Genomic DNA, 21798 nt, shown 5'->3' with positions numbered 1-21798 from the left:
TTTGTCTGCCTCTGGAATTAAAAATAGTTTTTAGACATCATTGAGGCACTGCTTTGCCTCTTTTAATGGTAAGAAGGAATATTTTTATCTTGTTTTCTGTGTGGAACTGGGAAGGTTTGTTTCCAGTTGGAGGCTGGTGCTCAAATCTTGTCCTTCCCCTGTGTGTTCTTCTCTGCCCAACTTCAGAAAGAGTGAGGATTTTAGTCTTAGAATCTGGAACCGCTTGTTTGAAAGAACTGCATCATGGAATGTGTTGGTTTTAATGTGCACGTACTTCATGGCAGGAGCGCTGAACTCCCGGCTGTATTCAGTGTCTGGAATGCCAGCTGGTGGCTGCGTTGCAAGGTGCCAGGGTGTGAGGTGTGATTCCAGGGCTCGCTGCAGCACTGCTATGGCTCGTGCAGCCTTACAGTGGGGTACATCTGCCTTGGAACAGCCTCAGCTGGAGGCAGCGCGAGCAGAGTTGCAGCCTCTGGAAGCAGGTGGGACCTGCTTGCACAGTGCTGGAGTGGTGCACAGGGGGCTGGGGAAGAGGGGAGGCTCTGGGCTGTGTTCGTTGCCCCAGGCCTTTGGGTGAAAAAGGTGCAGGTGATCACAGTAGGGGTTGCTGGTTGGGGGTCGCTGCCCAGGGCTCCTCTCTGGGGAGTGTCCTCCCTGGGTGGCTTTAGGAACGACCCTGCTGCTTCTGGTTTCCTTCCTTTTGCTCTGTTTTAATCCATTCTCAGTGTCCTCTGTTGAGTTTTTTCTTGTGTTGAAGGTCTTGGGAAGGTGTTTTCAGCTCTTCTGTGCTGTATGTTTGTTACGGTCTGAGGTGCTTCAATGTTACAGTGTAGCATTTCAGTGCATCCTGCTGTAAGATAATTGCTCCCGGCTCCTGCAGTTCGCTGTATTTAATTTGGCTGTACTTCTAATTCCATGACAATTCACAACCTTCTGCTGCCCCTTGTGCTCCCGGTTCTTACCCTGGGGCACAGCTCTGGCTTTGGGCCTGGCTGCAGGTGCTGAGCTGTGACCATATCCAGCCCCTGGGACCCGTCCCTCCTCCATCCTCATTTGTCCCCCTGTTCCCAGCTGGAGGGATCCCACGCCCCACGGCAGGAGGGTGTCGGATCCCCCACTGCCGGCCCTCGGCCTCGCGCAGTCCGTCCAGCTGCAGCGATGGCCCTGAGCAGCGCTGCCCGCCCCGCTGCGGCCGGGGTGGGAGTGACTCTGACACGTGTTTGTATTTTTGTCCCCGATGTGTATATACAATTTTCTATGTTCTTTTTTTTTGTGGTAACTAAGATGAATATTTTAATTAGATAAGTTATATGAAAAAGAAGAACAATCGTGTCTCAATAAAACCCAAACACTGGACGCCCGGCCGCCTGTTCCTTTCTGAGCATGCGCGGCCCCGCCCCCAGCACACGGCTTTTGGGCGGGGCCGACGGGCGAGCGATGCCTGCAGGGGGCGCGGTGTGATTGGGCGGCTCGGATGTTTGTTTGGGGGGCGTGGCTCGGGGTGGGCGTGACTCTGCGGGCATGGCGGAAGGACACGGGCCCGGGCGCTGCCGGTGCTGCGGCGCGGACGGCGGGGAGCGGGGCGCGGCCTGGGGCCTGCATCTGCGCATCGACCGCGGGCGGTTGCAGTGCCTCAACGAGCGACGCGAGGGTAGCGGCGCCCGCGTTTTCCGTGCCTGGGAGGATCGCGGCGACCGCGAGCAGGTGCGGTACCGGGGCGTGTGGGCGGTGCCGGTGAGGCCGGGCCCGTCCTGAGCCGCTCTTCCGCCCGCAGTTCGTGGAGAGCGACGAGGACGCGGAACTGCTCTTCAACGTCCCGTGAGTGCGCGGCCCGGGCGGGCGAGAGGTGGTGAGAGGCTGCGGTGCGCAATTGTCACCGCTCTGCTGTGCTCCCTCCCACCAGGTTCACAGGCAGCGTGAAGCTGAAGGCCGTCATCGTGATGGGGGAGGACGATGACTCGCACCCCTCTGAGCTGCGGCTGTGAGTAACACTGCTGGGCTGCGCTGTTCTTTAGCTACAGGTCAATGCGGTGCCTGGGTACTGGGCAGAAGCCCGGAGCCACGAGGAGAAAGAAGCTGGAGCTCGTATGTGAGTGAACGTGGCTGCTCGTGCCACAGCTGTGAGCTGCACTGAACCCAGCCTGCTCCTGGTGCTTGGGACTGTGGTGGTGCTTTGTGATGGCATTGGTAATTTCTGCTGCAGAAGGCAAAGCACTGCCTTATTGCTGAGGGGGATCCAGAAAGCATTAATATGTGGGGAGGGAGCGCATTAGTGATACTGCACTTTAATAACTTTCTGGGTTTCTTCTGTCTGTTCCTAGGTTCAAGAATATTCCTCACATGTCCTTTGATGATGCTGCCCGGGAGCCAGAGCAGACGTTCAGCCTCAACCCTGACCCTGTGGGCCAGCTCGAGTACCCCACCAAGTATGGACCTGGCCCATGCAGTTCTGCCCATGGCTGCTGGTGGTGACAGATATGCACTGCGGGGAGGGGAAAAGTTGCATCTGCAACCTCAGCTGTTCGCTCCATGCCTGATGTGTGCAGGCTCTGCTGTCCGTCTGTTTTCTTCCAGAATTGCTCGCTTCTCCAATGTCCATGACCTCTCCATGTACTTCCCAAAGAACTTTGGAGCCGAGACAATGAAGATATTTTACATTGGTCTGAAAGGAGAATGGACGGAGGTGAGAGCCAAGACAAGCAGGACTGCGCTACTGGTGCATGAAGAGCTTTAATCACGGCTTAAGCTGAACTCTGGCTCTTGGGAAGGGGTGGGAAGGGTTGAGATAGATCTGTGAGGTGGGGAGCAGGAAGGAATTAAGTGCCACTGACGTGTCCCCATTCAGGCGCACCGCCACAAGGTCACCATCTGCAACTATGAAGCATCACCCAACCCGGCTGACCACCGGCTGCAGCAGGTCACCCCTCAGAGCCACTGCATCTCTTGACTGTGGCACTGCTCTGTGCTTGGGGCTGGAAACGGACACGGACAGAGACGGTGCCCGAGGCCCCGGGGACTGCGACCATGCCCCGGTGTGCCGGGGTGGAGCGCCGGTGCTGAACGGCCGGGCCTGCCCACTCTGCTGCCGAACTGTGCCCTTCTCATTGCCAATAAAGCTTCCGAGTTCAGAGCAGCCGCAGTGGCCTCACCGGGGCTCGAGGGGGCGGCGGGTCGCGGCTGCCTCTCCCGTGCGTGCGCAGGAGCCGAGCGCCGCGTTTTCCGGCGCTGCCCCACGTGCCGGCCGAGACCACTTCCGGCTTGGGCGGGGCGCAGCCAAGATGGCCGACCCGGGGGCAGCGTCACTTCCGTCGCGCTGCCCCGGCCGCCACCCCGCGGGCGGAAGTTCCGGTGGAGCGCGGCGGGGCCGGGAGCAGCACGCAGGCGGCCCGACCGGAGGTGCGGGACGGGGCGGGACTGGACCAGAACCACCGGGGCGGGAGGGGGAAGGCAGATCGTACCAAAGACACCGGGGCACGGGGGGGAGGAGGTTCCAGGCGGTCGCGCCCTGAGGCGGGCCGGGCGCTGAGCGGGCCGCGTGGGGCGTCGCTCCGAGCCCGGGCTCGAGGCGCTGCGCCGGCACGGCCTGTAGCCAGTCCCCAGACGCCCGATCTGCACAGAGAGCCGCGGCCGTGTCGGAGCCGGGGAAGCTGTCCCGCAGGCCCGTCCTGTCCTCCCGCTGCTGACCTCGCTTTGCGCCTGCGTGAGCGGCGGGGCCGCGGCCCATCATTTAGCGATGGTCATTAAGCGCCTCGCGGCGCCGCTGCTACTTCCGTCGGAGCGGAGTGACCCTACGCTGCTCAGCGGCAGGTCTGGGGGCGGTCGCGGGCGGTCGCGGCCTCGTCCGATTCTGGCGGTCCGGGGTGGGGGGTCTTGCTCACCTTTCGGCCCCGCGGGTCGCGGTGTTCGCGTGGCAGCGGATGGGAACACGCAGATGTTCTCTCGTGGGGGATGGAGGTGGGCGCTGTGGGGTGCGGCACTGTGGGCAGCGCTTGGAGTTCTTTCTTTGCCCCGGACTCCCGTGGGGACGGCAGAGCTCCGGTGTGGGCTATGTGGGCCCTCGGCAGCCTGAGCAGATGTGGGTTAGCCAGCCCACCGCACGGGGCAGAGGGGGTGAACATTAAGGTCTCTTCCAACCGAATCGTGCTGCGGTGCTGTTTGCTCCGGGCCGCACTTTTCAGGCTATCTGTCTGATAGAATTGCAGCTCCTGTTGCCTCGTGTTGGCTGTGTTGTGCCCAAGAAGGCCACAGGAGAGCTGCTGTTATTTGTGGCTGTGGCTGCCAGGGATTTTGGCAGGTGCTGTTTGTCTGCTTGTTTTGACCCTGGAGTACACATGGCAGTGCGTAGGCGTGCATCTGCCAGCTTCCAGTGTTTTTGTTGGAGCTGGGGATAAGCTGAAGAGTGTTCAGTGAGACAAACCATGCAGGTCGTAGCCCAGACAGGGTACACTGCAGTCTGATTGTGTTCCCGATGGGAGCCAGGAGATGATGCTTCCGAAGCACTCCCATCTAGTTAGTGCTGAGCATGGGCTGCTGCCAGAGGTGGGAGTTGTGCCTATTGTGTGAAGCACAGCACCTTACATGAACTGTGCAGACAGTACAGGAGGGCTCTGCTGCCCCGGGGTCTGTGGACTAACAGCTTGGCTCATCCTTGGATGGTTCCATAAGGAGCTGAAGCTCTTACACAGCCATCAATGCCCATAAAAATTGCTGCGTGCCTGCTCTGGCGCTTCCTGCTTCCCACTGCTGCAGATTTGGGTCAGGCTCCTCCTCGCCTCACCAAGAGTCAGAATGCTGAGGCTACTCCCTGCCCATGTTGCTGCTGTCACTGGAATAGCTTTGGTTATAAGGTGTCACTGAGCTAATTTTAATGTTCTTCATGCCCCACAAGCATGTGGCCCTACTCGCCTGGCTCCTGTGTGTCTACAGAGCTGCATTGTGGGCAGCATTTGCTGGCTTAGAGTTATTTTCCTACCTCACCTTTGTCCCTCTGCCCCACAGGTGCCAGTATCTGAGTCTCTCGGTGTATGTGTGGTAACAACATGTCTGTCCCCCTCCTCGCTGATGCAGTGACTGTCTCAGGGGCAGAGCGGGAGACTGCCGCGGTAAGGGGGCTGCATTGGTGGGGATCCCTCCTACCTCACCCCTCTGTCCTCCGGCCCTTCTGGCTCTGGGGCTGCTCTGCTCTTAGATGGGGAGCAGTGAGGATGAGTTTCCTGGGATTTTTGGTGGCTTGGGCTGAGGAAGGTGACACCCAGGGCCCTGTGGCACAGCGATTATGGGGATGGCGTGCCTGTTCCGCCCATCTTTAATGCTCAGAGCTGCAAAGGAATGTCGTTGGCGTCAGCTAATTTCTGCCTGTTTGATTCTCTGCTGCTTAGTGACTAAATGTCCCTGTCTCTCTCCTGGTACACAGTCATCACATCAGCTAATTCGTTTTTCTGCTTTATTTAACAGGTCATTTTTTTACATGGCCTTGGAGACACAGGGTGAGTATTGCTGGAGCTGCGTCTGTGTCACGTGGCCAGATGTGGGCCTGGCCATTTGCTGCTTTGCACAGAGCATCTCAAGGATGTGTCTGGGCCTTTGATCTCAGCCACAGCAGCTGAGCTTGTGCTACCCAAACAGGGAATCTCTGGCCAGCGGCTGTCTGAGTTTGAGCTTGAATATTTATGATGCTCCCTATCCCCTCTGGGTTTGATTTTTCTGCTTTAAGACAAACAGACAGGTGCCATACTTTTTCCCATCCTTGGGAGGGCTGGGAGTATCTGAGTGAGTGTGCAAGGCTGCCTTAACGGACAGTGTGAGATACAGCAGCAGCAAAAGACTGCTCCCTGCACAGAAGGTTCTGCCCCTTTGCTTGCTGATGGCAGCTCTCCTGCCTCCAGCTAATGAGCTCTTTGTGCTGCTGGAGATTCGTGAGGGTTGAGCTGCTTGAGGCCAGGGAGTAGGAGCATAAAAGCTGAGCATCCTTGAGGGGAAGTCTCTCATCTTCATCGACATCCCCAGGTGCTCAGGCTTCTCTGTTCTCCTCTCTCCCCAGACACAGCTGGGCTGAAGCTCTCTCCTCCATCCGCCTCCCCTACGTGAAGTACATTTGCCCTCATGCGTAAGTGATTGGTAAGGGGTCCTGGGAGGGCTGGGCGGGTGCCCCAGCCTGCCACGGTCCTTTGGTAAAGACGTCCTGCAGCTGCGGGCCCCTTCTGCCACTTGTTTCCCTGGAACATCCAAATTATTTTCTCTGCAGACCCCGGATCCCAGTAACCCTGAACATGAAAATGGTGATGCCTTCCTGGTGAGTGCTTTGGATGGCAGAGGTGAGGTCTTCCAGAGAGGGTGGAATCCTTGAGGGGTATTGTGGGGAGTGAGAAGGATTGGGGAAGAGCACCCGACTCCCTTCTCCCTCTGCGCTCCGGGTGCTGGCTGAGGCTTGGGGCTGACTGTGCTGTTTCTTCCAGGTTTGACCTGATGGGCTTGACTCCAGATGCACCTGAAGATGAAGCCGGAATCAAGAAAGCTGCAGAGAGCAGTAAGAGGCTTTGGATGCCTCTGGGTGCCTCCTGGGTGCCTCTCCTTCTCTGGGGCGGGTGTCTTGTTTCTACTTCTCCTTCCTTTCTCCTGCCCTGTGGTTCCAGCCCACTTCTCCCAGGCTGCAGCCAAACTCATTCAGTCTGTGGGACCTCTAGAGGCTGCCTGTCCCTGTGTGCTGTGCACATCTCAGGCAATGCTGGTCAATGCCCCTGCTTTTAGTGACCATTTCTCTGTTGTTTTCCAGTTAAAGCAATTATCGAGCATGAGATGAAAAATGGAATCCCACCCAACCGCATCATCCTGGGAGGCTTCTCACAGGTGAGCTGAGCTGCATGGGGCTGTGGGGCAGGGCAGACACAGGGCTTGGGCCCCTTCTTTCCTTCCTAAAGACGGGGAGGAGCTTTGCTGGCAGGGAAGGGGCCGAGAGCTGGGGCTGTGTGGCCACGTGGCGCCAACACCTTCCTCCTCACTGCAGGGCGGTGCCTTGTCGCTGTACACGGCTCTCACCTGCCAGCACCAGCTGGCTGGCATCGTGGCGCTCAGCTGCTGGCTCCCACTGCACAAGGCCTTCCCACAGGTACCCTGCCCTGCTGCTACCCTGCGTGTCTATGGGGCACCTGCCTTTGCGGGATCCCCTCTCTGGGCACCCTTAAGTGCTTCTTCCTTGTTGCAGGCAGCGAGTAACAGCATGAACAAGGACATTGCCATCCTGCAGTGTCATGGGGAGATGGATCCTATGATCCCTGTCCGCTTCGGCGCCCTCACAGCTGAGAAGCTGAAATCAGTTGTCACCCCTGCCAAGGTCCAGTTCAAAACCTACCCTGGTGTGATGCACAATTCCTGTCCTCAGGTCAGTGCCTTGGGCAGAGGGAGGGGAAGGGGCTTTCACAGCCACACCTTTGGAATCGGTTTGTGGGCATGGCCCTTGAGCAGCCCTGGTGCGATGGGCTCTGCTCTCTTGCAGGAGATGATGGCGGTGAAGGAGTTCATCGAGAAGCTGCTGCCCCGGATCTAAGGAGAGCCAGTCGAGACTGTCGCAGGGAAGGATGCCGAGGCTGCAGCTGCCAATCTTTGCCCTGTGACCCGTCTGCTGCAAACGGAAGCCATGGCACCCACCCTTGCCTCCCACCGCAGTCTGGCCCCCACCTCTTCCCATCTCCTTGCGCTGCCTCCTCTCTGCCGGGGGTGCCCTGCCCCCCTGCTGCTCTCAGAGCTGAGGTCGGAGCTCTCTAAGGCGAGCCTTGAGATACCTTTTCTCTCCTCTCACTCTGAGCAGTTTCCGTGGGGACCACCATTCTCTCAGTTTCCCATTCAGGCACTGCAGTGTGTGGGGCTGGCGTGGGGCAAGCCAGTTATTTTTGTTATTTGTTTCTTCCGTAACAGTGTTAGGGGTGGGACACGCCTGGTGCAGCGGGAGGAGGGGGGCGGGCACGGGACAAGGCCTCATGGCTGCTCTCGCCCTCTACTCAGGTGACTCACGGGTTTTCAGTCAGAGCTCAGGAACCCGGGACTCTCCTGCAGAATCCTCAAGGCCCAGGGAGAGGCTCTGCTCTGGGTTGGTACCGTCAAAGGCTGCCCCAGCCCCAGGGGCTGGCAGAGCGACAGCTGTGCAGCTCCCACACCTCTGCATGGGGCTGTGGCCCCTGCCCTGTCGCACACGCACACTCCCGTGGGCTAGCAGCAGCTGTGTCCTACAGATAATCACCTCCTTCGTCCTCTTCCTGTCTTTGCTTTTACAATCTCCTCTTCAGCCCTGGATGGGGGCCCAGAGGGATCTCACCCTCCATCAGCCCAGCTCTGCATCCAGGTGCTGCTGTTTACAGCTGGCTGCTTAGCACCTCTGCCACAACGCCTACCCTGTGCTGAATGGTCCTTAATGTCTCTTGCTGCTGCTTCTCCTTCCCTTTGGACCTGAGTTGGCTGGCTCAGGGAGGTGGAGAGTGGGATGAGGCATCCTGGCCCCGGCTGACATGGCTGGAGGCAACAGGTTGGCTCCCAGTCATTACCTCACCAGCATCTAATGCCTGGGAGCTGCTGTGCTGGTTCTGTGGGGCAGCATGGCGTGGGTCTCTGTGCTGCTTGGGTCTGGGTGAAGGGTGGAGACCGTGTTGGCCTTTCAGTGTACAATCACAGGCTGGCCAGGGCCAGCACCGTGCCCCTCACCCAGCTGAAGCTGTGCCTCTCCCTGGCCTGGAAGGGCACAGCCCAGAGTCACCTCCTCCAGTGCTGCAGGTGGGCTCCCGTCACCCTCTCCCCTCCTGCCAGGCTACGGGCAGAGGCTGTTGAGCAGTGCTGCCCTTCTCACCTGCCCGGGCTGAGCCCGCAGCACTGCTGGGCCCGCTGGGCTGGAGCTGTCATTGTCTTCTTTGAAAAAAGAAACAAAACGAACCAACCTGTCTGGGCCACGGGGTGCAGCTCCTTCCCCTGTGCTGCCTCTGTGGGTCTGTTCTGTTCTCGCCCTGCGCAGCCCTGCTTGGTGCCTGCAGCTGTGCCCAGGGGCTGTGTGGGACAGAGGAAACCTCGTTGCAGTCCTGGGGATGTGCAAAGCAATAACCTGCTTACTGGAGAGTCGGGTCTGTCAGACCCATCCTTGGTTTTTTGGGTTGTGTTGGGCTTTCGGTTTTTTCCTTTAGAAAGTCTTAAACCAGCAAACACTGCTGGCATGAGGGGAGCCCAGCTTTTCCCCTTGCTTGGGATTATGTCCTGCTATTTCTTCTGCTTGGTGTGTTTAAAACTGCTGCAGCCTGTCCCTCCTGCTCTTGGCAAGAGGAGGGGAGTGAGGCTTGGGGGTAGGCAGCCCGATCTCAGCTGCGAACTGGAACTGGGCGCATGGTGGGGCCAGCAGGGGCTGTGGAGCCGTGGCTATTCTCAGGCACAGCTCTGTAGCACATTCCCTGCTCCCAGGGAGCAGCACGTGCTAAGCTGGGCTGTGCTGAGGATCCAGGGAGGGAGAATGGCTTCTCTCCATTCCTTAAAACACCTTTTCGTTGTTAGGGTTGGTTTTTTTTTCCTTCTTTTTCGCTCTATTTTGTCTTCCTCGTCTGGTCTCTTTTTGTGTGTGGTCCACAGAGTCAGATACAAGGTAAATAAATCATAAACCTCTCCCATATGAGCTGGCAGTGTTTGTCATTCACTCTCCGCTGGCTGTGCCCCAGCAGCTCAGCCTAGATGCAGCAGGCATAGAACAGAGCTGCTACTCAGAAAGTAAGAAAATTTATTTAGAAACAAATCAAAAGCTCTATTCATAATTTAGTAACATAAGTTATTAATCTACATGACAGCAAACTGGGCTAGCTGAGTCATCATTTCCTAAGGGAGCCAGTATTGCTGCCGGTAATAAATAGGATCAGTGTGTGACAGCCAAGCAGAGCCTGCTCCTGAGCAATCTTTAGGAACATGATTACAGAAGCAGCTGCACAGGTACTGTGGAAGCAGAACCAGCTACCAGATCCCTCACGGCTGCAGGCAGGGGCTCCTCCAGCCCCACAGCAGCACGTAGCAGGCAAGACTTGGTCCCCAAAATCACCTGAGGGGGAGGGAGGGGAGCCCCTGGCAGGCAGCAGGGGCTGGTCCTTTGAGGGGCTTCAGACTGTGGTCCTGTGGGGGAAGAGAGGAAGGCCTGGGACCACGCAAGAGGTGGGAGGTCCTTGCCCAGGCCTCCTTTTAGGTCCCAGGGCTGGGGCTATAAAGAATGGGCAATTTCCTCCACAGTTTGGTCACCCAAGACTGCATGTGGGAGCACTGGAAACATCTTCCCCTGCAGTATGCACCCCCACCAAGCGCCCTCCTGTGCCAGGTCCCAGACCTTTCTGGGAGAGGATTTAGTGCTCTAGAAAGTGAGGCTGGGCCTTGGCTCAGTTCTGTAAGATGCAGAGGACCTGGTGGGGTAAGGATGAGGAAGCATGGAGGCAGGTGGGGGTGGGCAGGCCCTGAACCCAGGACCGTAGAACGAGCCCTCGGACCTGGGCTCAGTTCTTGCTGTATCCTGTGGGATTCTGCAGCTGCCAGCGCCACAGGTCCTCGCCTGCACAAGGAGAGAGACAGTGAGGGAAGGGTTGGGAGGTGGGCATGGTGCAGATGGGAGGGGGGATGTTCTTACACATCTTGTCCAGGCCAAATGCAGCTTTCCAGCCCAGCTCACGCTCAGCAAGCTCTGGGTTAGCATAGCAGGCAGCCACATCTCCCTCCCGCCGGCCCGTGATCTTGTACTTGATCTGCAGGGAGAGCAGCACTATGTGGCAGGGAACTGCCAGGGCTCTGCAGAAGGCACCAACACTGGCATGGGGGCCTCTCAAGCAGGCAGGGAGCACTGCGGGAGTCACTGACTCAGCACCTACCTTCCTTCCTGAGGCCTTCTCCATGGCCTGGACCATCTGCAGGACAGAGTAGCCTGTGCCAGTGCCCAGATTGTAGATCTGGGAGGAGGACAAGGGACACACATCAGCTCCTGCTGCAAAGGCAGGAGAGCCAGACACCCTTTGTTCACCCAAGCCCCACTCTCATACCTTGCAGCCACAGCTCTCTTTGAGCTTCTTCAAAGCAGCAATGTGTCCCTTGGCCAAATCCACAACGTGGATATAATCCCTAACACCTGTGGGGACAGGGGATGAGCACAAAGTCCTCCTGAGTCACGGGACAGCTTCACACCACCCATCCACAGTAACGCACCCGTCCCATCTGCTGTCTCATAGTCATTTCCAAACACACTCAGGAATTCCTGGCGCCCCACTGCCACCTGTGCAGAGGAACAGACACATAATCTGCTCAGCCTCTGCCACACACAGCACTGCGAATCTGCAGCTCCTGCTGGGCAGTACCTGTGCCACGTAGGGCATGAGGTTGTTGGGTATGCCCTGAGGGTCTTCTCCGATCATTCCAGACTCATGGGCACCAATGGGATTAAAATAGCGCAGGAGAATGGCGTTCCAGCCCTGGGGAGAGACAGAGACGTGGCAGCCCTGACCCCAACCCCAGCACACTGTGACATAACACCAATGCTCCAGCCCCGCACCTTCTCTGCTTTGCAGAGGTCCTGGATCATCTCCTCGATGAAGTACTTAGATTTGCCATAGGGGTTGGTGCAGCCCCCGACTGGGTGCTTCTCATCCAGGGGCAGGTATTGTGGGTCACCATAGACAGTGGCGGAGCTGCTGAACACGATGTTCCTCACGCCGTGTGCTTCCATGGCCTAGGAGCGGGGAGCAGCACTGCAGAGCCCAGCACACGGCACCACATCATGCCCCACAGCACCGCATCGTGCCGCAGCCCCACTCCCGTTCCCACTCACCTCCAGCAGCCGAATGGTGCCAGTCAGGTTCACACCGTAGTACTCCAATGGTTGTCGCACAGACTCACCCACTGCCTTCAGCCCCGCGAAGTGCATCACGGCCGAGAAGCGGTGCTGAGGGAGAAGAGACGCGTTAAGGCAATAGCAGCTCGGTCCTCGCCCAGGGCTATTCAGTGCGCGGGGAATCAGGAGGCAGCGGCCGCACCGTGCTGAAGAGCTGCTGCAGCGCGGCCCCGTCCGTGATGTCGAGCTCCTGAAAGGCGATGGGCATCCGCGCGATGCGCTGCACGCGCTGCAGGCTCTCGGGGAGCGCGCCGGGCCCTGGGGGGAAGGGGGGGTGGGTCCGAAGGCTCCGCATCGGAGGGATCGAAGCCGGCAGGGTCGCGCGTACCTCTGGCGGCGTTGCGGAGGTTGTCGATGACCAGGGGCTCGTAGCCTGCCTCGGCCAACTGCAGCACGCAGTGACTGCCGATATAACCCGCGCCGCCGGTCACCAGGATGCGCTCCGCCATGGCTGCAGGGGTAGGGGGAAGCTGAGCCCGGCCCGCTCCGGACAGATCACCACCAGCGACCCGCGGGGTAAGGAGCCACTCTCGGGCCGCGATCCTGCCGCTCACCTTCCGCCCAAATCCGCCCCGCCTTTAAGGCCGGGCCGGCCGGGGCCTCCCGCCCCCGCTGCCACGCGCTCCGAACCACCTGCGGACGTGTCAGCCTGGCCGGAAGCCGGGCGCTGAGGGCGGGAGCTTCCGCCTGAACGGCTACGGCCATTGGCGGGGCGAGCGGCAAGCGGAGCCGGGAGCGGCGGGGTGCCCCCCCCCCCCCCGGCGGCGGGAGGCCGCAAGTGGAACAGGAGCCCGGCAGCGATCTCGAGTCATTACACGACATCTTTATTAGTTTAGATCAAACAATGTGTCTATTACGCCGATTATTCAGAAGTATCTTACAACAGATACTGAAGGTTCTCACAGTGCTGAGCACCACGGAGAAGGCCAATGGCTCCTCCTGGTACCCAAATCACAATGGCAACACTAGTGCTGAGCCCACCACCCGCAGCTGCACAGCAGCTGCCTCTTCTCCCCCCCCTCCTCTCCTCCCACATCTCAGGAAAATATTCCCATTTTTTGATTTCTTCGGAGATTCCATCAGATTATGCACTTCCTCTCCTGCTACAGCCCTGGGAGGAGCCCCAAAGGCAACACCGTGGAGGGAGCAGGGCTAGCACAACAGCTACACTGTCCTTGACCCACATCAAGGGTACATCACAGTCTGCATGAGGCCTGGGACACTTTGGAATTGGTTCTTCTGTTCAGAGCATTGCAAATAAAGGTGCCAGCATCCATCAGCTTCTGCAGGTCCACACCCTTCCAGGACACAGAGGGAACAAGGTCAGTGCCACTGCCACAACACTGCCCCAGGAGCATGGCACAGCACAGGGCAGTGGGGACAGGAAGTTGCACAAGGCCCACAGTACCCTGCCCTACTCCAGGGCTCTCTGTGCCAGGTCCTTGAGCTCTGCACTCAAGCCACTCGCACTTACCGTGTGAATGCCCAGGCCATTCAGCATGTACACCAGGTCCTCTGTAGCAACATTTCCCGATGCTCCCTGGGCATAGGGGCAGCCTCCAAGGCCAGCAACAGAAGCATCGACCACACTCACACCCATCTGCAAGAACACCATTCTCAGTAAATTCTCCTTAAATAAAAGGCTCCCAAAACATGGTTCACAAAAAAACAAAAGTAGAAGAAACTCAAGCAAGTGTGCTCTGCTGCAAAGCAAGAGTCCTACCTGAAGTGCCACCAAGATGTTGGCAAGGGCTTGCCCATAGGTATCATGGCAGTGAACAGCAAGAGCCCCCACTGGCACCTCCTTCATGACCGCTGCCAGCATCTCCTTCATGCTCCCTGGGGTTCCGATGCCAATGGTGTCACCAAGGGAGATCTCATAGCATCCCATCGAGTACATCTTCTTTGAGACCTGCCCAAAAGCCAAGACGATGAGAAGACAGCTTTGTCATGGCCTTCCCCAGAGCTGCATAGAGCAGTACAGAGGAACCATAGCATGCCAGTAGACTCTTCTCTGGAAACATTCACCTGCCCAATGTCCCCATCCATATCAGCTAGGCAGCCTAGATAGCTGCAACCTCCCTCCGTCTCTTCCCCCAATCTTTAGTTTAATGGTTCAACACATTCTCCAGCCATCAGAGTCCAGAAGGAGCCAAAAATATCCCAGAAATTCTGGTTATGTTTATGAACTCACCTCTGCAACTTTAGCTGCAGAAATCTTCCCTTCATAGGGACATCCAAGGACGCATGAAACATATCTATAGTTAAAAAAGCAAACCTTTAGAAAGAGAACTGCATGAGATTATACAAGCCAAGTTGTTCAGAGCTTGTGCAGCATTTTGTGTTCACTATACAATAGAAGAGTTAATTTTCTATTTTAAAAGTCAGCACACATTCCAGTGGACAAAACTAATGTCATTAGTTACTCTACAATTACTTCTTTCATAAAAATAAAAAGTTAGATAAGACAAGTATGCCAGACCAGGAGAGTTTTATATCTAAGCATTTTATATCTAAGCATTTCAGTGTGTAGTCTGCCAAGAAGCCAGTATTATTTTAGATTATTTGGTAAAGCTGAAGATAGAATGAACAACTGAGCAGAAGAGTGTAAACTGTCACAAGCTGTCCAGAGTACAGCAAGCCAACACCTGAAATTGTATCCGCTTGCTGTCATTTTCAAATTAACACTCCCAAGGCACACAGCTCACACTTGTTTTTTGCACTCAACCAGACAGAGGCACTCCTCCCCAAAAAGTGAAGTTTAAAAGCAATTTCGCTCTCCAGTGCTGCGTGGGTCAGACTCCAAAGTGGAAACCTGGAGCAGTTTCATTGCCCCTGGGCTGCTCGGCGCTGGACTCTCCTTACCCACGGACGGGGATGTTGGCTACTCTTGCAGCATTCATTACTTCACTGAATCTCTCCAGACTCTCCTCTATGGAGCAGTTAATGTTCTTCTTCGTGAAGAGCTCAGATGCCGCTCCAAAGATGGACACTTCTTTGGCCCCTGCTGCCACCTGCCAACAGAAAGCATTAACCATGTTAGATGACTTCTCTGCAAGGGAAATGACAAGTATGATCAAGACAGCAGTTCTCTCATTTTATTTTTTCCCCACAGTATTTCCCTGGACAACCTAATTAAAAATCAAATTTGAATTTTTAAAAATGATTTTTAATAAAATATATTGGGTTATTCTCCATCATAAGCAACAGGTTTCCCCAGCAGAATGATCCCTTTGTAGAGGAGCTATGATGTGAAGCTGCTGCCTGTCAGAGCTGCAGATGTGTTTTCCACCCTTAACCACGGCTTAAGTATTCCCTCCCGCGCAGCCCTGAGGCTCCGTGACCTCTTACCGCTGCCTGGAATCCTTTCAAGTTGGGGGTCAGCACTGGGTAACTCACACCAGGCAACTTATTGATTCCTTGCATGACTTCAGCATGATCAGCCATCTGCAAGGGAGACAGGGAAAGATTTCTGAGGGTGACAACCCACTCCACAACTTATAACACTTTTTAAAATTATTATTATTCACTTTCTATGAAAGGGAGCGACAATGCTCAGGAAACTGGGGGAAGTAGTGCCTAAGGTGCACCGCAGGTCTCCAGCCCACCACAGCTGTGCACACCTGAGCTACGTCCTGAGCTGAGCGTGCACCTCGGGCACGGAGGGAAGCCTTTGGGCACTGCAGGTGCCTGCACGAGGCACTGCAAGAGGGACCTGTGCCCCGTCACCGGGTCCGACATCAACCGGCTGCTCCTGGCAGCGCACTGCTGCCACCCCACATCAACGCTGACCTGCGGCACCCATCGCGGGGACACGAAACTGGTGGCTTCGATGACCGGCAGCCCCGTCTCCGACAACATGTCGATCAGGCGGATCTTCACCGGCGTCGGCACCACGCTCTGAGGAAAGGGGAGTAGAGCGGGGATGAGACCTGAGCCGCTGTGCGAACCCAGCAAACACGGCGGTGCCCGCGCGTCGCACAGAGCCCTTCGCACCCGCCCCGGCGGTACCTTCTCATTCTGCAGCCCGTCGCGCGGCCCCACCTCCACCACCTTCACTCTCTGCGGGAAGGCCGCGGTGCTGACCTGAGGGCAGAGAGAAGGGCAGCATGAGGGACCGCACAGAACCGGAACAAACCGCCCACCCCCGACCCGCTCACCGCCCGCATCGACACGGCCCAGCGCGGCAGCAACTTTCGCGCCGCCGCCATGGCTGCCCGAACTTCCCTCACGTGACAGCTGCCACGTGCTTAGAAGCGGGCGGAGCTTTGCAGTCACATGAGAGCGGCGCCAGAGCGTGCCGGTACCTGGCGCCGGGTGGTGTCATGTGACAGCGGTCCTGCTGCGAAGCGCGGCATTGTGAGCTGAGGGCGCTTCGGGCCGCGCTCGGGATGCGCCGAGCGCCGCCTCTTATAGCCGCACGCCGCGCCGCTGAGCAAACAGCCCGTGTTTGCCCTGGGCCGCCCCGCGCCGCGTCACCGGGGGGGGCCCGTGCCAGGGCCGTCAGCGCGGGCCGTACCGCAGCCCGCGAATGGGGAAACGCCGCCGCAGATCTCCGAGCGCGTCCGCCTCCCCTGGGACGCGGAGCACCGCGCGGGCTGACACGGTGCCTGGACGCGATGGGCTGCCCCGTGCCAGCCCTTGCCCGGCCTCGCCCCCAGCCCCAGCAGCAGCGGGGCGGAGGCTCAGATTTAGACCAAGACCCCTTTTTCGCAGCAAGGCCTGGTGATGCCTCACAGAATGGCTAGAAGAGAAATCCTGTCTTGAAAAACCATTTATTTAACAGTGAATGAACAACTCTTCTGAGACTCAGTCGAAAAGACAGGGGGTTGCTTTCACCCCGTGGCTGTCACTGCACCCCCTCCAGCCGAACAGCCCAACCTGGCTGCGAGCGCTCAGGAGATGGAGGTGCGTAGGGCAAAGTCACGAGCAGCCCTTCACCCAGACGCTGCTGCCACTGCAGAGTTCCTGCAAAACCCAACATCGTCACCTGCAGAAAGGGCACAGGGACACTTAGTTGCAGCTCAGATGGACACTGAACACTGCAGGACACCAGTCCCTACATCTGCAGCACTTGCTACACATTCAAGGCAGCCCTGTACTTTTCCACCCACCGTTCAGTGGTGGAAACACAAATGACAGCATAAGGGATATTTTTGGGCCAAACATTTGACTGCAGTGTGCTGGGTTTTGGGTGGCTTACCCCCCTACTCCCCCCCAAAAAAAAGAAAAAAAAAAAAGAAAAAAAAAGCAACTGAGAAGGCTTTACCTGTGTTTGTTTAGAGCAAAGGGCACAGTAGCATTTGCGTCACAATTACATTTACAATTAGCAAGTCAGTGTACCTCATCTGAATTGGAGATGTAATACCAGTGATCCCTTCTGTGTGTGAGGCTTGTTATTTACTTTACCTCCATGCGTCAATAGGATCAAACAGTTGCAGGGAGAAATGTTCCTACCTATTCTATGGGAGATGAACTCACCCTGTCTGTTGTTCCATGTTAAACAGTGAGATCAAACCTGAAGAATAACAGAGGATGCTGCAAGGGTGTGGGTGAAAGCACCCCATACCAATCAGGAAGGGATAACAACTTCATGTTATCTCCTGTAGAAGTCAAGCTGGGCCTTCTCAGCCCATGTGTGCCCAAGGTGGGCTCCAAAAGTGCATTAGGTCTTTCTCCTTCAAGTTCCTTACTTGTGTGGCTGGGGATGGAATGGGCACGGACAGCTGCAACACACTGTTCTGAGGCCAGGTCAGAAAGATGGCGTAGACAACTGCTCCTTTGGAAGTGTACCTAAGGCAGGAAGGTTCACTGAGGTAAAGAGCCCACAAGAGAGAATCAACCATGGCCCAACCTGGCAGCATGAGAACACTGGCTTGCCCACCGTCACTCCACAGGGGTCACCTACTTTCCCCTCATTCCAAAATCTCTCACTTTGCACTCATCAGAAAGTGCTGGCTGATAAAACCCAAACAAAGAAACAAAGTCCACACATGCTGCCTAAAAGCAAATGTCATCAGTCCTTGCCTCAGACTGTGGTCAATGCATCAGATGAGCTGCCATGTGCTGATCTTGTCATTGCTCTGCATTTCTAGACTGAACACATTTGGGCACACTCAGAACTAAAAGCTCTGTTCTGTAGCATTTCTGGCTATTGATTCACTCACTGTGCTTTTCTCAGAAAGTACAATGGTTGGGTAACAGTGAGCAGGACTGTTATCTAACGTCCTAAAAGCAAATATTACTGCATTTTCAGATTATATGCATTGAAAGAAACTAGCCATCACCACTACTTAAATCAGTCCTGACAGCAATGGTATGGATTTTTTTTTCAAAGAACGACTGTTTTTTAAATCACGTAAGATGGCTGAAGATCTGAATTTTATTCCGTTCTTTCCACATGATGCTCCTTAGATTACATGTGGCAGTAAGTGAGCACTCCAGCTCTAGGATATCACCTAAAGGCCACCTGTGCCTAATGGCAACCCTTCAGAAAATGCCAAATTTAAGAAGCAGCATCAGCTTTGGAAGTCCCAGCCCAGCTGAGCAATGGAGTCCTTACCAGATGGTGTCTGTGCTGTTCTCCATCTGTACTCTCCATGGCTTTGACTCATAAATTGCCTCCCCGTTTGTGCCCAGCCATCTCCCGAGGGCCAGAAGCCTCTCTTGGAAGATGGGAACAATCACTCCCTCTTTTGTAGGTCCCACGTTGAGAAGGTAGTTGCCTCCAAAGCTCACAGTTTGCACTAGCTCCTGTGGCAGACAAATTAAGGTCACAATTGCATTTTCTTCACTTCTGACAACAAAGAAACTCAAGAGTGCTCTGTCCTCATGAAATGCTCCTTTAGCTCCACTTGCCTGTACGAAGCCCATGCCAGATCTTTTTCCATGTAGCAGAATGAAAGAAATCTTTAATACTTGGTTAACTCCCACACCTGTTCATTTGAATTCTGATTTCTTACCTTGATGATACTGGCTACATCCATTAACTCATCAATGTGCATGTTGCTTCGATAACCCCAGGAGAGCTTGTCAATGGAGGAGCACATCTCCCACTTGTGAGCAGGCAGGGTCCCTGGCTTGTATTTGTCAGCGCAGTTGTAGAAGCCTCCGTGATGGCAGGAGCAATTATTACACCAACGGTCGTTCACAACAACAGTATCCTGGAAGAAGAAACGTAGCTCAGAAAACAGAAGGTTTTGTCTGGGACTTTTTCAGCTTGCATCCATCTGTCCTGAGTTACCTGAGGCATCTAAGTTAGCGGGCCAAGTACTTATCCCCTGGGATTTGAATCCCAGAGGCTTCTCTTAAAAGCACAATGTGGACTTTTTAATTCTGGTGAAAGAATAAAACAAGTTTGGCACCTGCCAAGAAGGTTACTCATTTGATCGCATTCATATCCCCATGCTGCCAGACCTTCCACACCTATACGGTGCTGCAGGCCATGAGGGACAGCTGAAGGTTTTACCTTGACAGGACTGTCGTTATACAGCCAGGCAAGGAAGGAGGTAGAATTCCAGTATGAGTCTGGAGCTTCCCAGTCTCCATCTGACCAAATCAAATCTGGTTTATACCTAACAGAGAGATTAACATTATTTCAGAATGGCTTATCTGCTCCTACCCCAAAAGCAGCACTTCAGAATTTCTTGTCTCTGGAGTCACTTTCATTTCCCATCACTTGACATTACCAGGAGGTTCGTGCTACCACTTCCTGCTCCAGAAAAAGCTGCAAGTGATTTTCTCGTAGCAGCAGAGTGATTATCATGGCTCAAAGCACAGGATGCAGTTCTTCCAAACACAAAAGACTGCATCTTAGAGGCAGTTATGAGGTACATCCTTTACCTGCTACAATGGCTACTGTGAGCAGCATGTGTCCAAGCCTGGTAGTTTGGTCAACTGGGAAATCAAAGGAGGGATGCAGATTCACAGCGAAATTGCTCTTCTACTTTACTAAACAGCTTGCTGCTTTTTCAGAACTGCTCTCAGAAAAGGCAGCATTAAAGGGCATTTCTCTTGTACGCAAGATCTGCCCCTATCTTACTGTACAAGTTAGATTACTGACAAGGCAAACGTGAACGCCTTTTTTAATTACCTCAAATCATTACTGCTAAGTAAACAGATTTCCTTTGGCAAAAATTAGCATTTGTCATCTCTGTTCTCTGCATCTACTTAGCATCTTTCTAGATAGTGTGAAAGCCAAGAACTGCTGTTGCATCCTGACTAGTTGCAGCTCTTACTTTAAGACAAGATCATAGAGTTCTGGCATTGTCTTCTTTAAAACAAAGTTCTGGGTCTTGAAGCCGTTTTCTTTGTCAGACAGATAGAGAGGGTTGAACCACTCTAACAGAGAATGATATAGTCCGTAGCGTAGGTTGCTGAAGGATAGAAAACACAAAGGAAAGAGTTAGGCCAGCAGCAGGGATTGAGAATCAGTGTAGAGTAGATTACTGGCATTATTATTTCACAGTTTCGTGACTTTGCAAGCACTGTTTTCATATCAAACTCATCATTTTCTGCTGTTTGCCAAGAACAGCCAAGAGAATTTAGTGCATGAAGATGACAAAGCAGCAAAGTGTAGCCATACTTCTCTCTGAGCGCCTGTCCCAGCTCTCCCACGAGGTCGCGGTGGGGCCCTGTGTCCAAAGAATTCCAGTTCCAGGACACAGGAGACCCCCAGTTGGTGAAGCCTTCGTGGTGCTTCGCGGTCAGCACCACGTACCTGAGGGAAAGGCTCTGGATCAGGGTGACAAAGGAGCTGAGTCATCCCCAGTCCTCACTGCCAAATCCAAAACTACGAAAGCAAGGAACTGAGAAACCACACCGTGAGGGGTCCTCGTTAGAAGCCCTTTTCATTATCCTTAAAATTAAAAAGAGATGACATGAACAGCAAAGTTTTAAAATGGATTTTAATTCTGGAAAAGATGACCAGCGGAGTCTCGCGGAGCAGTAAGAGCAGCCGTCTCTGCAGCACTTCAGGCACGGCTGTCAGGGACCCAAGTCCCTTCCGGATCCCCCGAAATGGTCTCATCCCCTCACGGACCCCCCGACGCGGCCCCATCCCCTCACGGACCGCAGCCACCGGTGCCATCCGGCCGGTGCTGCGCACTGACCTGGCACCGGCCCGCCGGAAGAGCCGAGCCCACTCACGGGGCTGGAAGTCGTGGGCGGTGAAATGGGGCGCGAAGTCCGCGTACGAGGCGGCGGGCGGGAAGCGCTGCTGCACGAAGCGCTCGTAGTCGGCGCGGCGCTCCCCCCGCCAGTGCCACCAGAACCACTCGGAGCCCCAGGCCGGGACGGAGAACACGCCCCAGTGCACGAACACCCCCACCTTCACCTGGTCGAACCAGGCGGGCAGCGGCCGTGCGTCCAGGCTGGCCCAGTCCGGGCTGTAGCGCGGCGCGGCGAGCCCCGGCCCCAGCGCGGCTGCCAGCCACAGCAGCCCGGCCGCCGCCATGCTGCCGCCTGACGTCACGCGGCCGCCGCCATGGCTACCGAGGCAAAGGCTCCCGCCGTCGCAACCCAGAGCCCGCAGTTCGAGGCTGCGGGCCGCCCGGCGGCGAGGCCGGAGGCTGCCCTCCGCCTCCTCACCCGCCTCTGCCCCGCGGCGCGTCCGTGACTGCTGCCTGCACTCTGTGAGGAGGAAGGGAAGGCTGAAGGGTCGGCACTTCAGCTTCCCTGAGGTCCCTCACTCCCGGGTCGCGTCGCCTGCGTGTTCCAATTGAGCCAGGGCAGAGTCCAAGGGCCTCGCTCCCGTGCCCAGACAGCAGAGGCAGGCCTGTGGTCCTCAGGGTGCTGGTGAAGGGCCCTGTAGGTTTTACAGCCAAAGCTGCTGCTTCTGTGTGATTTGCAAAAGAATCTGTTGCCTTAGAGGCTAGTGGAAGAAAAGGCTGAAACATTTATTTAATGTTTAATTGTATAAC

At 55.8% G+C, this 21798-nt stretch overlaps 5 protein-coding genes across 11 annotated transcripts; 2 read left to right on the top strand and 3 right to left on the bottom strand.

Moving 5' to 3' along the window:
* The first annotated feature begins 1504 nt into the window (after positions 1 to 1504).
* On the top strand, positions 1505 to 3133 carry PITHD1 (PITH domain containing 1). Its single transcript, XM_052698705.1, has 6 exons — positions 1505 to 1704; positions 1775 to 1818; positions 1904 to 1981; positions 2322 to 2426; positions 2575 to 2683; positions 2846 to 3133. Exons 1-6 carry the CDS (start codon positions 1522 to 1524, stop codon positions 2945 to 2947), a joined length of 621 nt encoding a protein of 206 aa, XP_052554665.1. The 5' UTR covers positions 1505 to 1521; the 3' UTR covers positions 2948 to 3133.
* Positions 3134 to 3256: 123 nt separating this feature from the next.
* On the top strand, positions 3257 to 9640 carry LYPLA2 (lysophospholipase 2). Of its 3 annotated transcripts, none has more exons than XM_052698702.1 (10): positions 3257 to 3396; positions 4999 to 5102; positions 5455 to 5486; positions 6041 to 6106; positions 6245 to 6292; positions 6456 to 6526; positions 6773 to 6846; positions 7004 to 7105; positions 7202 to 7378; positions 7493 to 9640. In XM_052698702.1, the coding sequence occupies exons 2-10, from the start codon at positions 5025 to 5027 to the stop codon at positions 7541 to 7543; spliced, it is 699 nt and encodes a 232-aa protein (XP_052554662.1). In that variant the 5' UTR covers positions 3257 to 3396; positions 4999 to 5024; the 3' UTR covers positions 7544 to 9640. The 3 variants fall into 3 exon arrangements, with proteins under 3 accessions (XP_052554662.1, XP_052554663.1, XP_052554664.1); XM_052698703.1 differs by lacking the exon at positions 3257 to 3396 and adding an exon at positions 3681 to 3807; XM_052698704.1 differs by lacking the exons at positions 3257 to 3396; positions 4999 to 5102 and having other exon boundaries at positions 5454 to 5486; positions 6041 to 6117.
* A 784-nt stretch (positions 9641 to 10424) lies between these two features.
* GALE (UDP-galactose-4-epimerase) lies at positions 10425 to 12556 on the bottom strand. The gene is made up of 11 exons (XM_052698697.1): positions 12433 to 12556; positions 12207 to 12329; positions 12021 to 12136; positions 11816 to 11929; positions 11540 to 11716; positions 11346 to 11459; positions 11197 to 11263; positions 11034 to 11119; positions 10866 to 10943; positions 10628 to 10742; positions 10425 to 10552 (listed from the first exon to the last, which is right to left on the bottom strand). The coding sequence occupies exons 2-11, from the start codon at positions 12325 to 12327 to the stop codon at positions 10497 to 10499; spliced, it is 1044 nt and encodes a 347-aa protein (XP_052554657.1). The 5' UTR covers positions 12328 to 12329; positions 12433 to 12556; the 3' UTR covers positions 10425 to 10496.
* Positions 12557 to 12681: 125 nt separating this feature from the next.
* HMGCL (3-hydroxy-3-methylglutaryl-CoA lyase) lies at positions 12682 to 16268 on the bottom strand. Of its 2 annotated transcripts, none has more exons than XM_052698701.1 (9): positions 16186 to 16268; positions 15890 to 15964; positions 15671 to 15778; positions 15230 to 15325; positions 14744 to 14892; positions 14073 to 14136; positions 13602 to 13790; positions 13353 to 13478; positions 12682 to 13176 (listed from the first exon to the last, which is right to left on the bottom strand). In XM_052698701.1, the coding sequence occupies exons 1-9, from the start codon at positions 16234 to 16236 to the stop codon at positions 13075 to 13077; spliced, it is 960 nt and encodes a 319-aa protein (XP_052554661.1). In that variant the 5' UTR covers positions 16237 to 16268; the 3' UTR covers positions 12682 to 13074. The 2 variants fall into 2 exon arrangements, with proteins under 2 accessions (XP_052554661.1, XP_052554659.1); XM_052698699.1 differs by lacking the exon at positions 16186 to 16268 and adding an exon at positions 16039 to 16157.
* Positions 16269 to 16636: 368 nt separating this feature from the next.
* Positions 16637 to 21789, bottom strand: FUCA1 (alpha-L-fucosidase 1). 4 transcript variants are annotated; one of them, XM_052698694.1, is made up of 8 exons: positions 21467 to 21789; positions 20463 to 20597; positions 20116 to 20253; positions 19347 to 19452; positions 18841 to 19041; positions 18441 to 18631; positions 17572 to 17671; positions 16637 to 16868 (listed from the first exon to the last, which is right to left on the bottom strand). In XM_052698694.1, exons 1-8 carry the CDS (start codon positions 21772 to 21774, stop codon positions 16728 to 16730), a joined length of 1320 nt encoding a protein of 439 aa, XP_052554654.1. In that variant the 5' UTR covers positions 21775 to 21789; the 3' UTR covers positions 16637 to 16727. The 4 variants fall into 4 exon arrangements, with proteins under 4 accessions (XP_052554654.1, XP_052554655.1, XP_052554653.1 ...); XM_052698695.1 differs by lacking the exon at positions 21467 to 21789 and adding an exon at positions 20989 to 21352 and having other exon boundaries at positions 16637 to 16846; XM_052698693.1 differs by lacking the exon at positions 21467 to 21789 and adding an exon at positions 20989 to 21351.
* Between the last annotated feature and the right edge of the window lie 9 nt (positions 21790 to 21798).

The sequence above is a fragment of the Tympanuchus pallidicinctus genome, unplaced genomic scaffold (genome assembly GCF_026119805.1).
Source record: "Tympanuchus pallidicinctus isolate F22 unplaced genomic scaffold, pur_lepc_1.0 scaffold33, whole genome shotgun sequence".
NCBI lineage: Eukaryota > Metazoa > Chordata > Aves > Galliformes > Phasianidae > Tympanuchus > Tympanuchus pallidicinctus.
Note: the sequence above shows the minus strand (reverse complement) of the source record. Positions and strands in the feature narration are given on the sequence as shown.

Excerpts from the sequence above, each read along its gene's own strand:
- LYPLA2 (XM_052698702.1), top strand. The coding sequence starts at position 5,025 with ATGTGTGGTAACAACATGTCTGTCCCCCTCCTCGCTGATGCAGTGACT. Across the intron at positions 6,293-6,455 it reads AAAATGGTGATGCCTTCCTG|GTTTGACCTGATGGGCTTGA; the intron begins GTGAGTGCTTTG and ends TGTTTCTTCCAG. Across the intron at positions 7,106-7,201 it reads TGCACAAGGCCTTCCCACAG|GCAGCGAGTAACAGCATGAA; the intron begins GTACCCTGCCCT and ends TCCTTGTTGCAG.
- FUCA1 (XM_052698693.1), bottom strand. The coding sequence starts at position 21,332 with ATGGCGGCGGCCGGGCTGCTGTGGCTGGCAGCCGCGCTGGGGCCGGGG. Across the intron at positions 20,598-20,988 it reads TTCCGGCGGGCCGGTGCCAG|GTACGTGGTGCTGACCGCGA; the intron begins GTCAGTGCGCAG and ends CCTTTCCCTCAG. Across the intron at positions 16,869-17,571 it reads TTCCATCCCCAGCCACACAA|GTGACGATGTTGGGTTTTGC; the intron begins GTAAGGAACTTG and ends CCCTTTCTGCAG.
- HMGCL (XM_052698701.1), bottom strand. The coding sequence starts at position 16,236 with ATGCCGCGCTTCGCAGCAGGACCGCTGTCACATGACACCACCCGGCGC. Across the intron at positions 13,479-13,601 it reads ACATCTTGGTGGCACTTCAG|ATGGGTGTGAGTGTGGTCGA; the intron begins GTAGGACTCTTG and ends GTGTTCTTGCAG. Across the intron at positions 13,177-13,352 it reads ATGGCCTGGGCATTCACACG|GGTGTGGACCTGCAGAAGCT; the intron begins GTAAGTGCGAGT and ends GTGTCCTGGAAG.
- PITHD1 (XM_052698705.1), top strand. The coding sequence starts at position 1,522 with ATGGCGGAAGGACACGGGCCCGGGCGCTGCCGGTGCTGCGGCGCGGAC. Across the intron at positions 1,705-1,774 it reads ATCGCGGCGACCGCGAGCAG|TTCGTGGAGAGCGACGAGGA; the intron begins GTGCGGTACCGG and ends TTCCGCCCGCAG. Across the intron at positions 1,819-1,903 it reads GAACTGCTCTTCAACGTCCC|GTTCACAGGCAGCGTGAAGC; the intron begins GTGAGTGCGCGG and ends CCCTCCCACCAG.
- GALE (XM_052698697.1), bottom strand. The coding sequence starts at position 12,327 with ATGGCGGAGCGCATCCTGGTGACCGGCGGCGCGGGTTATATCGGCAGT. Across the intron at positions 11,930-12,020 it reads TGCAGCAGCTCTTCAGCACG|CACCGCTTCTCGGCCGTGAT; the intron begins GTGCGGCCGCTG and ends CTTCTCCCTCAG. Across the intron at positions 11,460-11,539 it reads ACCTCTGCAAAGCAGAGAAG|GGCTGGAACGCCATTCTCCT; the intron begins GTGCGGGGCTGG and ends GTCTCTCCCCAG.